The sequence below is a fragment of the Scatophagus argus genome, chromosome 2 (genome assembly GCF_020382885.2).
Source record: "Scatophagus argus isolate fScaArg1 chromosome 2, fScaArg1.pri, whole genome shotgun sequence".
Classification (NCBI taxonomy): domain Eukaryota; kingdom Metazoa; phylum Chordata; class Actinopteri; family Scatophagidae; genus Scatophagus; species Scatophagus argus.
This window is the reverse complement of record NC_058494.1, coordinates 5,480,110-5,498,184: the sequence shown is the minus strand read 5'-3', so window position 1 is coordinate 5,498,184 and position 18,075 is coordinate 5,480,110. Positions and strand designations below refer to the sequence as shown.

General features: G+C 42.2%; 1 protein-coding gene across 5 annotated transcripts; it reads right to left on the bottom strand.

Moving 5' to 3' along the window:
* Positions 1–24: 24 nt before the first annotated feature.
* Positions 25–17,964, bottom strand: elf2b (E74-like factor 2b (ets domain transcription factor)). 5 transcript variants are annotated; one of them, XM_046403336.1, is made up of 10 exons: positions 17,605–17,964; positions 9,869–10,019; positions 9,489–9,741; positions 5,338–5,451; positions 4,873–5,061; positions 4,441–4,524; positions 4,115–4,310; positions 3,613–4,023; positions 2,643–2,820; positions 25–2,205 (listed from the first exon to the last, which is right to left on the bottom strand). In XM_046403336.1, exons 2-10 carry the CDS (start codon positions 9,941–9,943, stop codon positions 1,600–1,602), a joined length of 2,106 nt encoding a protein of 701 aa, XP_046259292.1. In that variant the 5' UTR covers positions 9,944–10,019; positions 17,605–17,964; the 3' UTR covers positions 25–1,599. The 5 variants fall into 5 exon arrangements, with proteins under 5 accessions (XP_046259292.1, XP_046259310.1, XP_046259300.1 ...); XM_046403354.1 differs by having other exon boundaries at positions 4,115–4,307; XM_046403344.1 differs by lacking the exon at positions 17,605–17,964 and adding an exon at positions 14,335–16,059.
* Between the last annotated feature and the right edge of the window lie 111 nt (positions 17,965–18,075).

Here is an 18,075-nt window from a genome sequence, read left to right as displayed (position 1 = left end):
CCATGAAAAAAAAAAAACAACTGCCAGGTTTCAAATGTCTTTTTATATTTCAGTAAAATCTAATACACTTTGAAACAAGAGTACAGCAAAATAGAATATACTTCAAATGTTGAATATACAAACAGTTCGGTCTGAACACAAACACCTTTCTTTCTGTTTTACCTCTTTTTAGATTAAAAAAAATGTATACGAGTAGGGCCAAAATGGCAATAAAACAAAAGAAAACTTTGCTGGCAAATTGAGCCTCTGTTTTAAACCAGAAGTAAAGTGACCTGGGATCCACAGTGGTTTGATATTTCTCACAGCCATTATGCATAAACTTGATTAAACGTGATTTCCAATGCCTCTCTTGTAATAATTAAAAATAATGATCAGACTTTACATACATTCCTTTTTCTATTTGGACTTTTTTTTTTAAAGACATGGCACAGCTACGAACTCATGCATCAGCTCGGGGGTAACATTTCTTTGCATTTCCACACAGCCAAACTGTGTAGGGATGTGAAAAGATCAAACATCTGTCAAAAATTAAAAGAACTGCATAATAACCAAGATCCTTTTGTCAAATAAATCTGAAATTCAACTCTAGAGATTTTCCTAGACGCTGGAGGACACACTGCAAGCAATCTGGCCACTGATCTACAACATGTCGCTGTTTCTTCAGTAGGAGTCAATCTATAAGCATTGAACAGCTTGACAAAGGAACTAATAATACTAATATTAATTCCCATATTTTCAATAATACTGTGCTTGGTACAAGGTATCAAAACACAAAAACGACGCCCGTTTACTGTTCAGACAATACAAGAAAAAGAAAGTCAAAATTAAAATCTAAGGCTGTTCTGTTAACTTTAGCTCCGTAAACTGTATAGTAGATAATATATTTATATATGTACATACATGACCATATTCTGTCCGTCTGATATCGGTCCTTCTTACAGCATCTCGCAGCTCCACTTTCATCTCTCTTTCTCTCACTCATTTAGGATCTACGTAGCACCAGCCACACTTGATCTGCACAGTGATGCAAGTATAAAAAAGAAAAGGATAAGTTGCTGGTTTTAGCTTCTGTCGAGGCAAAATTATCAACAAATGGTCTCTACAAAAACCTTGTTAAACCCACCCACCCACCCATCATGTCTTTTTTTTGTTTTATTCAAGAGTTCACATTTTGGTTAGTTGTAATTATACGCCTCTTTCTGTAGTGTTTCAGCTTTTTGTATTTTCAATGTTCTCTCCATTTTGAGTCAGTGATAGCGATCCGTTCAGAAGGCATGAATTGTAGTGATCAAGGTTGGTCCCTTCACCCTTCCCAACAGGTTCAGTTAAAGTCTGTGTGGATTCCTTTGTTGCAGAGTACACAACACTCTGAGAGGTTTCAGTGTGGTTCTGAGGGAGACGGGCTTAGTTCAGTTCAGTTCTAGGCAGCAACAGGGAGGATGTGAGGGCAGGTGCAGGACTAAAAACTGGCCTTCAGGAGTCTCTTAAGTCTCACAGACTGCTGCTGGTTATTACAAGAGTAAAAATGATGCCAGACATGTACAGACTAACCCTTTCTGGCAGTGAGGGAAAGGATGGATATTGGGAGGTGTGTGCATTTCAACACTCAGGCTCTTCTGTCTTTATTGACACATCAGGTGTTTCCAGTTTGATAACCACCTCAGCGTCCACAGCCTCTGACTGGACATTCTGGACAATTTCGGGGTTCATCTGGTTCTGCTGGACTTTCACCGGAACTTGCACAGCTTGGACCTGGACTCCTGCAGCCTTCAGCTTCTCCACTGCTCCGCCTGCTGGTGCTCCTATGACCAGCTCTGAGCCATTAATGACGCCGCTTATGAGTCGAGGCTGTGTTGTCACCGTCTGATTAGCTGTTGATACTGTCACAACCCCTGCCCCGCTTCCTGGCTGTGAAACCACTAGCGTCTGTTGTTGCGTCTGTGTCGGTACGGTGAGCCTCATCACTTGCGTTCCCGGGGCGACATTGACGGGGGCCAAGGCCCGGACCGTCAGGGGGCTCCTGAGGAGGCTGATGCCAGTCGGGGAGGTTGCGACACTGGGCTTGTTTGTGCCTGCGGAGGTCTGCAGCTGACACTGGGCTAACTGGTGAGCTGGGATTGTGATGATCTTGGCCAGCTGGACAGTGATCTTGTCTCCGTTCTCTGCTGTAGCTGGGACCATGGTGGGGATAGTCTGGATCACAACCTGCCTCAACCCCCGACCCCCATCACACAAAAAAGAACACACACACAAAAAACAAATTACTTAAATGTATCTATAAACATGTACAAGGATTCTGCATGAGACTAATTTAAGACCTTTTTAAACCAATTTAATGCCTGTTTTACAATCATATCTGTCAGAGGTATGAAAGTATCATGGAAAACCTTTTTGGTAATTCCCAGCAGTACGCAACCCTAATTCTAATTATACAATCAATTAAATTAAAGCAACCTGGATATGGTTAAGTGGAGGATGATGGATGAATGTATAAATAAATTAAATACGATCAATTCAAAATTTCCTTGAAGTTTTTACATATTATGAGACGATAAGCTTCCCAGCTGCTATAGTTTAAAAGTAATGCAGATACTCTGCTGGAGTACGCTGTAACGTGCTACTCAGACAGTGATTTTCCGCACCTTCTGTTGTGTGTTGCTGTTACCAGCAGCAGCACTGATGGCTGAAGTGTTGGTGAGGAGGGTGGTGTGGCCGGCTGCCCCCGCCGTTCCCGTAGGCTGCTGCACGGCAACAGTGGAGATCTTCTGACCCAGCGATGTAGTCATGACGACGGGCACCTGCATAGCCACACGCACCGTCCTGCAGACAAAAGGTCAGCCAGAGTGTCAAAAGGTGGCAGGGGAAGACACAAACATTTGCATTAGCCCTGCTAATGTGAGAGAACCTTTGCAGAACAGACTTACTATTTTTGCAATTTTTAAGGTTTTTATATCATTTTGCAGTTTCTCAGAAGTTCCCTACATGCATTCAAATGTAAATATTCAAATATTGGTCCCAGTACGCACATTGCTGCATCAAAATTCCCCCAAGAGATATAAACCCCCTATACCATCTATGCCTAAACCACACACACACACATAGGACAGGATAAACTGTGTGCTTCAGCTGAAGTCACACAAAATCCAGTAATGCTGCACCTTCCCATAGAATTGTTTTGTGCCTTTGCACATAACCGCCATGACTCATTCATAAAATGACATTTTATTTCTGTTTCACTGCTTTGTTCATGCTCTGGACCTCTGCTGCTATCCGTCTGCCTTTGTCTTCCTCTTTGAGCTGGAGAAGAACTTTGAATAGTGTTTTTACAAACAGCAACCAAAAAATCCTGAAATGAGCGTTTAATAATGATGAAATCATCTTCCACCTCACAGATCAAATCTTCCAAGCTATCACTTTAGTCACTCGTCATGTTTACACTGTCAGCAAACATCTGGTGCGTGGGTTGAGGGAGGCATCAGCGATGTAACGTACGTCACTGCTTTTCTCTAATGGCTGAGTGTGAGTTTACACTTTTAAAACCAGTAAAGAGCGCAGATGGAGCCACCATTTACTGTGACACTGAAGGCTCTCACGGCTCTGCAGGAGACTAACCTCGGTCCACTGGTGTTCGAAATGACAGCCGCATGAGACTGCTGGTTCTGACTGCCATCAGGTGCTGCTGAAACAGACACTATCCTTGGTACTCCTGCCGCCACAGCTGCACAACTTCCTGTCACGGTCTTGCTGCCCATGGCGACAGGAGCGTGGACCACGTTGGCCCTGTTCCCGCCACGCAGGATGTTGGGCTTCTTGGAAGACGGCAGCTCGGCTGTCTGCAGCAGCATGTCTGGCGAGGGCAGCACACGCTCATAGGATGCGGCGGTCTCTGAGATCAGATCCTCAGTGGTAGGCAGGTCTGCCTTGTCGTCATCAATGATCACTATGTTTTTGGGCATCTCTTTGAACTGGTAAACCAGCCGCTGGCCCTCTACCTTGGCAAGGATGCCACGCTGGTAGTAGTATCTGAGGGAAAACAGTTTACCAGGAGTTATTACGATGCTGCTTGCCAAAAACAAAAAACTATCCAAAATCTCTCCACACACAGACTGTTCACCTGAGTGCCCGCCCCATGGTCTCATAGTTCATGTCTGGCTTGTTCTTGTGTTTGCCCCACAGCTTGGACACAGCCTTTGAGTCAACCAGCTTGAAGATGCCCTTCTCCCTCTGGGTCCACTTGATGTACCTGGGACAGGTGTTCTTGTCCTGGAGGAGGTCTAAAAGAAACTCCCATAGGTAGGTGGTGCTCCCTGCTGGAAAACAAAGCAATTCAATGCACTGTTTGATACATGTCATTAACTGTGCTTTACACATTCAAATGGAAACAGATCCAAGTAAACACCTATATTAATCATAGTCAGTAACATTACTACAGTTAGGTACCTTTCCCTTCTCTTGGTTTCTTCTTGATGCCGAGGTCCGGTGAGCCATTGGAAATAGACTGAGGAGTCTTTGGCTTCCGTCCAGCTGTAAAAGGAGCAATTTCATTCAGATCACTGATTTTAAACCCAACAGTTACCACTAGATGGTGCTCTCGGGTGAACTCTCTAACTGTAAATTGTCAGTGTAACTCTGGGTTTCGGTCTGAGGTTTGGCTTGTGAGGTAAAGTTAATCACAGACCTGCCAGATGTTTTCCATTTTAAACATGGTTTAAAAAACATTCAAAACACAGTTAGTTTTTTCCAAAGCTTAACTCCTCGTAAGCCACAGTCTAGTGCTGATAGTGGGTCTGTAACTGCATGAAAGAATGTTTTAAACATTTTCATCTGCTTTTCCACTGCTTTTGGGTGAACAAACAAACTCTTTCTGTGTACCTCTCCTCTTCCTGACAGGCTCGTGACCGGCCTCTGGTTCTGGCTCTTCAAGCAGAGTGACCATCTCCTCATCTTCTTCCTCACAGCATTCCTCAGTCGATATCTCCACCTCTGTGTCTGCAATCATGTCAGGACGCATGGCAGCATGAAGGAAGTCTGGGGTAGCTGTGCAAGGTGGGACAAAAGCTTCTGGGGGAGGGAAGAGTGAGAATTGTGCTTTTAGTAAAAGTCTGACTGATGAGAAATGTCTCAGTTATATTTCGTTAGTACTTGACAACTTGATGATAAAGCTCCTTGTGGGACACCAAAAATTTTAAATATTTGTTCCATAATCCTGATCCTTAACACCAGGTGTACAGTACCATCAAGATTCATCTCGACTGAGAAATATCTGTTGTAAGTGTAACCATTTCTAAATAGTGTAACTACCTGTGTTTTTATGTATTATTAGTTGGTACATGTTACCTGGGCTACGGTCTTCTCTGAGGCTGGAAGGTGAATCCATGCGCAGCAGAGCCTCTGCTGCCTCAAAGGTCTTGTCAGAGCAGTGGATATTGGTGCCATGGACAGAGGCCTCCACTGAAACACACAGAATTAGCACATAGGTCAGTAAAAATAAAGTTACAGTAGCCTGGAGCCCATTTCTTCAAAAACCATGAGTTACACTTTATAAATCCCCACAAAGAACAAAAAACCCTACATGTTCGCCCCTGGTAAAAAGCCATATGGTTTTTAGATAACAGACATGACAATGTCACTAGAAAACACATTCACTTTAATCCAGACACAGCATGTCTTGACAGAAAGTACAACCTTCAAACTACAAAATGTCTTCATTTGTTGCCACTTTTCTTAAAACTAGATATCATGACATTGTTTTCACCAATGTACCTTTGGCTGTTATGTTAAGTTGTAAGACATCAGGTTTGTTTCAGGATGCTGAGGAGTGGCACAAGGAAATACTTGGGGAAATAAAATGCTTCAACTACAGTGCTGCTTAAATCAAATATGGGATTCAGCATGTTGTAAAGGCAATGGTACAGGGCTCCATCTGTTTTCCTGAGAAGGAACCCAGGGCACCTGCTGTTGGCGTCAATCAGTGGTGGGAAACACGAGATGTCGTGACACCCTGCCCTGCCCATGTTTGGCTATCTCACTGAGGCAACAGGCAGAGCATAGGGGAGAAAAGTGCGCTATCTTTAGATTCTCTGCTCACAAAGTAACAGCACATGCTGGTAACCCTCACAACAGGTATCCTATAGCCTACAGAGCTGCCCTTGAAACCAGGCAGTCTTGCTGTAACAAGACCACCAATAAGTGTGAGGTCAGAGAGCTGCAGTTTGACCTGAATAACCACATATAGGCCATTTGTGTTAGGATTCTGATTTATGCTTAATTATTGAATAACAGAAAATTACAAACATTGCCAACTTTATAACAAATGTGCATTATATTTGGGTGGTGATAAAAGTATTAGAATATTTTCTTACGTTAGCAAAATGTCTATTATGAACCTATACTACAATGTAACGGCGCCAAGAGTGAGTCCGACAAAAAGTAGTGCGGCCTCTGATGACTTCCGTGTTTACAGTTCTCATCCTTTCCCTCCAGTTCTCTTCGAAGAAGCTCACAAATCCTCTTGTCACTCAACACCCGCCTCTTCTCCTATTGGCTCATTTTTCATTTAACAGCCCGCCCCCAGCTAAATCTGATTGGACTTCTGTTGACGGTGTAAACTACGTGCACGCTATTGGACTAAGGGGCAGGCCAATCAACGGCGCCCCCGCCCTCTCACATACACAATGCTTCCGCCATCGATATGAAACAAAAATACTTTGAAATTGGCAATTAAACATAAGCGGAAACTCTGCAATGTTTTCGAAATACATCGATCATCAACAGACACAGTTAACAAGCAACTGAAACCATACAAAATGTGAACTTCCGGGTCAATGTGGTCGAAGACTGAACCCGCACTTCAAACAACTACAAGGAAAGAAAGCGAGTGAGCCAGGCCATCCCACGCTTCAGTCAGAGGCTGCACAACACGATAACGGAAACCATGAAACAAAGATACAAAATTCTCTGACACGGAAAATATGTAAAATGTGTTCATATGTACAGTTCAAAAGAATGCAATACTATGGTAATTACTTTTCAGGTCTAGTGGTCTAGGGACAATGTGTGAAGACTTACTTTACGTAATTCCCACAAACGGAACAAGATAAAGCCAGCCAGTTAAATACTATGGAATGGCTCAATTATAATGACAACAGCACTAATTTTGACAGTGTGTATCAGATTTATGCTAGTAAAAATAAACTCACATGTCCTACCGACTCAGACAGCGTGGCAAAGACGTAGGAAAGACAACATCTTTACACTTCCTGGTTGTGCAGAGCCGATCTGCAAACCGTTATTCTAGGTCACACTGCGGTGAGAAAATTCTGCTCCAACATGCAAAACACACTTCGTGCAGATAGCCAGCCTTCCGCGCAGACTGAAAAGCCCAGCTAAAGTTTTTCACCTCTTAAATCGGGTTTGATAAACCGTGTAGCAACAACATGCAGGTTGCTACCAAGGTGATCACTTCCTGATTGCCCTCCATTACTTCGCTACACTACTCAGCGGACTGAGGCACAGCGGTCGTGGTTAAAAACACAAACTGTACGTTTACCGGAGCTCCCGTGTCGAGGTTATAACTACGCAGAATACGTTACCGGCTCGGATGAGTAGATCGAGCTGGTTTGCGTGCCCCTCATGCTGCGAAGTCGCCATGTTTTCCCCTTGCTGCAGATTCACATTGACTTCTCAGTGAATTGTATAGGAAGCTACTAGCTCATATCACTCCGCCGCTAATGGGAAATCTCCTCAAATTCAACGAGACACACTGGGTATCCTTCCGCCGCCGACACAGGAAATCCATCTTTCGCCCTCCCTCACTTGCGTGTGACTACGTAAAATAACGCTGTACTGTGACAACTGTTTTTAAACAAACTCACTGTACAGAATCACAGAATTTCAGAATTAATTCATGACAAATACAACTTCTACAACATATACATATACAACATATACAACCCGCTAGAGTTCAAAACAATGTTTAAAGTATGGATTAGAATTACTGCAAAGCCCATCAGCACTGAATAATTGGAATCTGCAAAGTAACTAAAAGTATCAAATACATGTAGTGGAGTAACAAGTATAATAACTGCCTCAAAAATATAGTGGAGTTAAAGTATAGTTAAATGAGGAGACAGTAAGTAAAGTAGCAGAAAATGGAAATACTCAAAGTTCAAGCACCTTGAAATTGGACTTAAGTACAGTATTACAGTAAACTGTAGATAGTCACTGATTATTCTAAATTTTGACTGAAGGGTTTTCATTTTTAGTGCAACTCTTTGATTACTAATAATCACTGTCAGTCCTGAAAAAACATACCGGTTAATCCTTTGTGAGAGTGCTTTTTCTGGAGGTGTATTATCTCTGCACTGTGTTTTTGTTAGGTGGTACTGTCTTTGTGTCTCTATGAGATTAAACAGACATAATGTAATCAATTACAAAAGAGACTACTACAGTAATTACTACTGTATGAATTTATAGTGGGACATTTTGAACACATTAATTTGTTAAGCTAAAGTTAGTTGGTACCCACTTCCATTGCATTTTCAGTTTTACTCCAACAAAGTAATGATATCACCTCTGAGATGACTGAATGTGCAAACTAGGCAAACATGTGCAGTGACACCTAAACATTTCTTGGTAATTAAGACACACCCTTCATCATGCTCCTTATTTAGATTATGTGAAAACGACTTTAGACACGAAACCTGGGGCAGTGTAAATGAATAAAACTTAAGTTCAAAGTAATATTGACTCTGTCTTTCACTATTTTTCATACTTGTGATCAATGTACTGGATTTGACACTGGTCACCATTAATGAATGATTAGAGAGATGATAATAATAATAATAATAATGATAAGGAATATCACCCCAGTTCACAAAATAGTTACTGGTCAAAAGGTATCCACAGGGTGGCAGTGTGTGACCACAGAAGCCTGTAACTCTCACAGCCTTATCAGGCTTTGTCACTGGTGCTGTCAACACAATCACATAGCATACGTATTCCCAATTTCAGCCAAACCACAACAAACAAAAGCAACACTTTGTGGGCTTGTTCTTATGAAACCAAAGTGTGGACTGTGGATATATTCATGGGAATGCACCAAATTCTCAATAACCTTCAACCTCTAACCTTCGTAATATACCCTTTGTTACTCAAAAATGAAACACAGAGAAAGCAAAGCTCTACCAGTAAAATACAAGAGGAGAATGAAGCCAGAATAACAGATCATCAACATCTGAAAAAAAAGTACTACGGACTACAGGCACACCACAAAACAACTCTGTGGGAGGTGTAACGCAAAGCGTGAGTGAAATTTACCCAGGGATTCAGTACAAAGACACAGTCAGAGCAGAATAAATCACTTTTTTCTTAGTTCATTGGCCATTTTGACTAACAGCTGTTTATCTGGTGCACTAACCTACAGCCCCAAAAGGAAGATTATGAGGTAACATTAAATCCAACTCTGATAAACACAGCAATAGTCTCACCTGCTTCCCCTTCTGTCTCCACCTCCTGCTCATCTCCCACTTCCTGCATCAGGTAGGCCTCATCCTCATACACCAACACCTGGGCCGAGTAACCCTGCTCCTCAGTCAGGCTGGCACCGGGTACTTCCTCCACTATAACAGCTGGGTAGTTGTCGGTCTCCTGTCTGTCCTGTACTTCTTCATAGGCCTCCTCAGCATCACACTCGCCTTCAACCTCTCCTTCAAGCTCCAGGTCCTCCTCACACTCTCCTTCCTGTGGGACAATGGGATTGAGGGACAGAAGAGAGGAAGACAGTTAAAAACAAGTTTTCAACATGAGAATCAAACAGAAACAAGTGCAGCTGCAGTGTTACTCTTGCTCGTGTCTGTGTCCAACCCACCTGCTGGGGGTCCTCCTCAGCTGTGACATACTCCACCACCGTCCCACCAGCGTCGACCAGCACCACTGAGGTCATGACTCATGCTCCTTTGGGATCAGCAATCACAGCACCTCCGCCTGGCAGCCTCCGCCAGTGTGGTAAACAGAGGGCCCTGGAAAGGGAAGATGCTCTTGGTAAACAAGATGTTGTTTAACACAATAAACTCTGATGCAGCAATATATGACCATACTTTGTTAAGTACGAGTATGATGATAACAGAAGTCTGTCTATCTCCTGTGTCAGTCCTGTGCTGTGTCCTTAATGAAAACAATGCCACCTCTAGAGCCGATGTTATTGTTGTGATAACTGTGCTTTGAACATTTTACTGTGAGGATCCTAAAAGCAAAACATTTGACAATTTGAAAAATATGCTTATTCGGTTTCTTGCAAAGGTTTGTGGTCTTCAGAGGTCCGGGGGGCTCTGTTACCTTTGGACAAAGCCAAGAGCCAAGGAAGCTATTTCCCTCCTGCTTCCAGTCTGTCTTTTAGGCTATGTTAACTGGCTGCAGCTTGATATTCACCAACAGTGGTATCAATCTCCTCATCTAACATTTGGCAGAAAGGCAAATAAGGATATCTGTTTTCTTGACCTTTCAAAAGTATCATGAAGTTCGGTCTCTTTATTGGAGCACTGGCATATCATGACTGCTCACATTCAATGGCTGGAACGCTCTTTAAAAATATAAAACTCGCCTCACTGAATATGCAACCATACTTTCCTCAATCTGTCTCAACTGTAGATTCAAGACCACATTAAAAGCGGATATCGCTTGTATTCTCTTTCATCTCTTTCCTTCTAGCTTTGGTCAGCAGGAAGTGCCTGACTGCTATTACAAGAAGAAATACACTGGCAGGAAGTCAGTCCCTAAAACACAAACACAGTGTCCAGTGAAAGATCGGGGCGGGGTAGACTGAAGCCATGGTAAAAGCTGCTGAGAACAATTGGGCTCTCAGGTCCTCTTCTGAGCTGCTCTGCGGGGTGACAATAGGATATAAGACAAAAAGAAGGCAAGAGCATGGAGAGGCAGTAAGAACACAAACTGCCTGACCTTGTTGAAACTAATGCTCCACCTACTATACTGAGGCCCTTTGACGCAGAACTGCCGACACAGAATTCGAAGTGACTGTTCAATGCATCAATCCCTAGAACAGCGGTGCACATGGGGCTGTATCAAAGCAGATATTCCATATGTAAAGTGTATGGAGAGTGGTGACTTAAATTTTGAAAAAACATATCATTAGTTAAACACATCAGCATATCCAACTACTTAGCATACTATGGTAGTAAGGTAACTGAGGGTTACTTCCAAGGCCAGTGGGGATTTCATATTAAATTAATTTGTGGGGTCATGTTAAAATAAAAAAGCCAGCTATAAACCAACACGTCCACTGTGCGCAAACTGACACTGCTATTAGATCAGAGTTTAACGGTTCTCTAGCAACCCCATGCAAACTTGGCCTCTGAAACAGCATTACGTCGATTAGCCCTATGGCTGTGCACTGACAAGAATCTGGTGATACAATACACATAACGATACAAGGATTTCTATTCAATATGTTAAGATATATTGCAATAGTCCCAACAAAGTGACATGCTGTTTCAAATGCCTGTGATGTTTACGTTTACATTAGCAACGTGTGCTTCCTGTCTCAGTTGACATGATGCTGGAGAGGGATGGTCAAAGAATCACATGGTTGAAGACAGCTTACAACACTGCTACATAGCTGCTGGGGGTTTAAACACAACCCAAAATGAACTGCCAGCATGAATCTTTGTGTGTAAACTATCAATAAAAAAACATGTCACAAGACATAATACTTTTATATAATATTATATACATAATTATATATTTTTTTTTACTTACAACCCCAATAAGTCTTTTCTGAGTAGGAAGAGAAAGTGATTAAAAATACACTATAAAGCTTACTATAACTGTACTGTATAGCACAAAGCTATGTCTCACTTGGCAAAGTGTGTAAGCAGGGCTTTGCATACTTCATGCTGTGATTGGACAGGTGACAAAATAGACAGGATCTGAAATGATGGCTACAAGCTGTCTTTTTTAACCCACCCACAGCTCTTTCCATCACTTCTCATGTGGAAAACCAACCGCAACACCATGAACAGAAAGTATGCATCGTTCTTCCTATCTGCTCAGTTCCTCACGTCTCCGCCCTCTCTCGACTGGTGGCCTTTTCATCTTATTTCAAGTGTAGCCATTCAAAACATATAAACACGCTCGCCTACAGATGTGTTTGAATAACGCTTTGGCACGTTTGAACATGCACAAGGCTTCAAATAGATAAAAAAAATTCTCCAAATGATACAGTCAAAGGAACCCACCCTGTGCTTAAAAATACTCCTGTGCAAAATTCTTCAAATTCTTCTGTACACACAAAGAAAGAATTACACTGATCAGCCACAACATTAAATCCATCACCCTGCATGTGGGAAGATGGATTCAATGCACAAGACCCAAAGGATCCCATATTGCAATGCCAGTGACTATTAAATACCCCCAGAGGTCCTGTGTCCCTTCCCCTGACAGGTCAGGTGGGGTCCACCTGGCAGGAGGGTGGAGTCGGCTTATTCCAGTGCATCTCACAGATTCTCAATCAGGTTGGGATCTGGGGGTCTGTAGGCCGTTGCTGTGGTCCTTGAGACATTTGTGAGCTGTTTTTGAAATGGGAAGGGGTACGCTCTCCAGCTGCAGTGAGACTGCTGCTGATGGGACGAGCCGTTGCCATAGAAGGGATGTATTTGGGCTGTAATGATTGTCAGAACTTAAGGTTTCCCCACAGAACACTGCATTTTGAACACACATGGCTAATTTTATTCACTTCACCTTTTCATGTTGGGGCTGATCGGTGATTAGAAAGATTTTTTCACATTTCAGCGCAATATGTAATAACAACAATTTGAAAATAGCCAGAGCACAAAGTAAATTCAAGTGTGATACGGGGCATTTTTAATTTGGTGCAATCCTACTGACTATATGTCCTACATGTGTATAAGGACATGCTCAGTTAGTGTGAATTCTGTATGAAGAATGAGCCATCCTGTGTTGGTGTTCCCTCCACCACTGAGACCAACATGATATCAGCTCAGATGGAAATCCTCTGTTCAATTATTCAGCAGCATAAAGCAGACGCTCAACCATGTGACACATCCACAGGTCTCACTGAAGGAGATCTACTTGGCATGTGCTACCTCCGAATGCCAGGAAATCAGGATTTTCTGAAGCAAATCAACTCCCTTCAATCTCTATTTCTTCAAATATTTCATACTGGACCTGTTGTTTCATGCATTTGCTCTCTGGCAGGGAAACAGGCTAATCTAAGAAAGGTGTGTACACGTGTTGGACCATGTGCGGTTATTTTGCTGTTAAACTGACAGTGACTATTATGCAAGTTAACGGAAGAGCTGGAGATTGTGACACACTGGTTTACTGTAATCTATTGAGTCCATCTAATTTCTGCCATTATAAAGTCAATCAGAAAGTGACTGAATGAAATGGCTCAAAGAGCAAAGTCCTGTATGTGGTACTTGCATGTTTTCACATTGTCAATGGAACTATCTTGATTAATATTTTCTGTCATTTTTCAAAACAACAAAGTCAAACATTTAGCTTAGCTAAATCTAAGGGTTTGCTACTTTTTTTGTCTTTGACATTTTATAAACTTCAACAATCTTTAGTTGCAGCCCTACAGTAACCTGATGAAACCTCTCTTTTGTGCTATTCTTTTTTTCTCTTTCTGTTTCTTCTTCATCGTGTTTTTTTTATGTCACCGTGTTGAAGACATCCATCTAAGTGGACAATATGACCTTGGAATATGAAATGTATGTTGCAGACAGAGTCTCAAAATGGGTTAATCCCACGCAAACACACACACAAACTCTATTCAGAGTCAAGTCTCTCAAGCAGGTGACTGACTAAAACGAGAATTACAGGACCTGCAGGATAACTGCAAACACGTGGCTGCCTTGTCTCTAATCTACTCAAATAAAAATGAGTCAAGAGGCTGCATTATTACTGCTTCTACAAACGATTTCATTCAGAAGCTATCATCAGATATCTGTCACATTACCTTAGAATTATTATTTATTTCAGAAGTTAACAGCAGTCATGTGACCTCTTCACTCCTTAAAGTGAGCCACTAGTCCAGGAACTGAAAACCTTACTGCTGCAATAAAAGGCATCCTGGATAAGAACTAGGGCTACGTGTCAATGTCAGTTCACTTCTAACTTTTGATTACCATGGTGACAGACAAGTAGCTCGATTATTTTGTTTTTCTACTTTGGGGTGAGTCAGTAGCAGTCTCATGGCGTCACAAGATACAGCAGAGTCATCCTGACAGGCCAACTTTCTCACCACAAGATCCCAACAAATACATACAAACTAAAATCAAAGAAGTCCAAACTTGCCTTGCCACAGAAAAACTGATGTGACTCAATGTGAAGGCTTGCATTTTTACTTGGCTGCTGCCTAAAAATCCACAAAGAGACGAGGAGGAGAATGAAAGAACGAGGCTGTTGCTGTTTTGCCATGGTGAGAGAAAGCAACAGGATGTTTTCTGCATCTCTCTCCCTCTTTGCCTGACTCTCTCCCACACGTCTTCTCAGTCCGACATCCACCCATCCATCCGTCGGGTCGTCCATCTCCGTTTTCTGCCTGCATGCTCGCTGCCTGCCTGTTCCCTGGGTGGAAGAAACCTCTCACAGCAACTCAGCACTTCTCAGACCCTGCCCTAAGCTCGGATCACATGACAAGGGTGGAACACACAGAGTCACATGACCTTTCAACAACAGTGCTTTTGTTCCAAGTAACTGGGGCTACTGGTAAAGATACAACGCCCTGCCTTGAGCCCTGCCCTCTTCCAACACACACAGTAACGACACAACGAGCAAATACATGGCAAGTATGACCTCAGGATTTACTTGACACCCACCCAACCTCTACACACATGCAAGTTCAACGATTACTCAACTGCTACAATGATACAGTCATGAAGTTGTGTAAATTCTCAGTTTAATCCCCCATCATTTGGTGGTGGGCCTTGTGTGAGTTAGCATTTTTGGGTCATGCATTGCCTTTGCTTAAGTTATGATACTGGTTTCTTAGAATGTTTGTTCTAAATTGCAAATAACAGTTTTGCCTACTATCTCAACATTGACATAAAGATGGGTGGGGCATAAAAACAAACTAGAAAGGCAGCATATTTGTGTGTGTGTGTGGCAGTGCATAAGTAACTAGAATAACCATCTTGTAGGTTGGATGCCTCTGTCAACCAGTCAAGTTGCAGTTAACATCGATGTCTGTCCAGACTCATATATGTAGTGAAGACTCTGACGGAATTTAATAAATGGTATTCAGCAAATTTTTGGGAAAATGGAAGTCTCTGTATAGATGTATATGAGCCGAGTGAATCATTTCCAGTGAGAAACATGCTGCCTTTACCTAGAGATCATTTTACAGAGGACTGACAGAAGGCTTTATCACATGGTGTGATAACAACCACCTGAAGTTCAATTTTGTTAAAACTAATGAGCTTAGGGTGGACTAAAATGCTTCAAATGGATGTTAATGCAAACAAGTCACAAATTCTAAAATGCTCATGCTTCACACACATCTTCAATGCAGCACAATAGAAGATCCATACAACCAGCACAGTTTCAAGATGGGCTCCCAAGACTAATGTCAACAATGGTTACAATCTGTGCTCTTGTTCCAGGCTAATGGTTTTGAACAGTGAACTGAAAACACTATGATGTCACAGTGACTTTGAGCTTTGACTACCAAATTCTAATCAGTTCATCCTTGAGTCCAAGTGGACGTTTCTGCCAGGAGTAACGAAATTCTTTCCAGGCGTTCCTGAGATATCACATTCACAAGAATGGGACAGACGGACAACCCAAAAAATAATAATTCCTTCCCTCCAGTGATAGCTTAGGCCAGATGCATCAGGTTTCAACAAGCAATCTGAAATAAAATTAATTTGATCCATTGTCCTTTATGCAAAAATGCCAAATAAATGCAGGATGCAGTCTCTCAAACATGCTGATTTTTCCATAAATGCCACTGCAAACTAATAAAAAGTTTATACAACTGCAAAGCAAATTGTATAAACCTTTTTACAAACAAGGACGTTGCTCTGCTATTCCTACATGACAGGAATGCAGCATGAAACCTTAGTGGTGGTGATATAGTGGTATATTTGGCACAATGGGATCAAAATGGGATCTAAATGCAGCTTAGTCTGGTATGTTACTTCTTACACTGGTGCATCATCACAAATCCAAATATGTTGTGAGGTTATCTTTAGTGTATATTATAAGGCTCTGATTATTCATCTGATTTGACACACACACTATATAACCTCATATGAGAGTATCCAAGCCCAGCATTCTGGCCCCCCATCATCAGTACATCTATGTATTGCCATTCCCTGCACCCAGCATTTTTATCTGGACTTAACTCAACAAGACTTACACAATTTAGCCTCATTATAGAACATTCAGCACAACTGTGGCTGCCCAGGGGAAACCTCAGCACAACTGTTAGCTTAGACTGCAGGTCATATTGGCAAAGCAAAACGCAGTGTGGTCAATCATTTACCAGCACAAAGCTCAGACACTTCAGTAAAGCTTACACTGGAGACAGCAGGTCCAGGCTTCTGACCTCTGTGAACTAAACACTACCTCACAACACACAATCACAACTGTAAATACAAGCAGCCACAAAACCATGCCACAGACCAGCAACTTAAAAAAGAATGCTGTGCAACACTAGGACATCAGATGTATCTACAGTGTCTTTACAGATGGAGGTAGGTGGCAGTGCTGAAGGAGTTATAAGTGGAAACTATTGAATGTTCTATTGAATGTTTTCTAGTCCGGCAAACACAAGTCAGAAGTCTTATTTTGCGTTTTAAACAGTTGTGTACTAAAATTAATTACTGTAATTAAATTAATAATATTAGTAAAAATGATATGAATGTCAGAAGGTAATGTAGGTAGTAACATAATCCTTTCTTCAGATATATTCTAGTTGAAGTTTACAACAAGCAATGAAAAAATGGAAAAGTCTCGACAGCATAACACCCGCATTAATGGCCTAAACACCTCCTGACACAACATCATATTGCACTTTTACCATAATATCACTCGCCAACATAGCTTCAGTATGTTGGCACAGGTGTTGTTGGTATGTGGTAATAAAAAAAGCCACAAAAAGCAGTGAGGTTAGCCCCAGTTAATAAAAGGTCCAGACGCTCGCCTTCATCACACAGTTGGCTGGCCGCTTGTTTGCAAAGCAATGCTTGTCAAATTATGTCAGTGAGTCACAGGGGGAATTCACTGTTGCAATGATACCTTTGCTCTTCAGTGGAGCTGACCATATCAATGAATTATTAGCCAGCTCTTGCATCATTTATCCTTACATATAGTCATTCACATTAGTATAACGAGCTGGTCATGACAGTTTGTGGCATAAGACGCATTTCCAGAAGCGTCATTTTTCAGAACACGTTGCACACAAGAAGCAGACTGAAAAGAAACAGAAACTGATTACTGACATCAACTTAGCTAATGTTAGCACGCTAAGTTAGCACTGTGACAAAAACAAGCCAACAAAAGAAAAACACAACACACCCACCATATGAGTAACGCTGACCAATGTCTTGTCAGCTCACTTACCGTAAATTTCTTCTTTTCGCTCCTTGCAGGTGGCCAACTGTTGACAGGTAGGAACTTGACGTTAGCTGGCTGGCTAATGAGTTTGCTGTGTGTGTGTGTGCGTGCGTGTGTGTGTGATATCCAGTAACCTCTCCTCCCCCCTGGACGGCTCTGCTCTGATCGCTGCTGCGGTCGTCTGTCAGTTTGGAGAGTCCCGCTGCTAATGGTAACGCTAGCTAACCGCGCGTTAGCCGTTTGTATTCTCAATTAGCAGCACTGGAGTCTCCAGACAGACGTGTATGAAGACTTCGGTGCCCTTCGTGTTTCATTCGGGGCAGTAAATGAATAAAGAGACAGCCGCTCGGTCAGGACAGGCTGCTCCTCTGCTAATGGAGACTGACTCAGTTTACTCTCCGCTTGTTCAGGCAAATTACACTCGTGACGTCACGCCGTACAGTAAACAACCATAACTCAACGAAGTAAGTCATCCAT

Coding starts and splice junctions, on each gene's coding strand:
- elf2b (XM_046403336.1), bottom strand. CDS start 9,943: ATGACCTCAGTGGTGCTGGTCGACGCTGGTGGGACGGTGGTGGAGTAT. Junction 5,062..5,337: donor CAGAGAAGACCGTAGCCCAG/GTAACATGTACC, acceptor TCCCTCCCCCAG/AAGCTTTTGTCCCACCTTGC. Junction 4,311..4,440: donor GAAACCAAGAGAAGGGAAAG/GTACCTAACTGT, acceptor TTTGTTTTCCAG/CAGGGAGCACCACCTACCTA.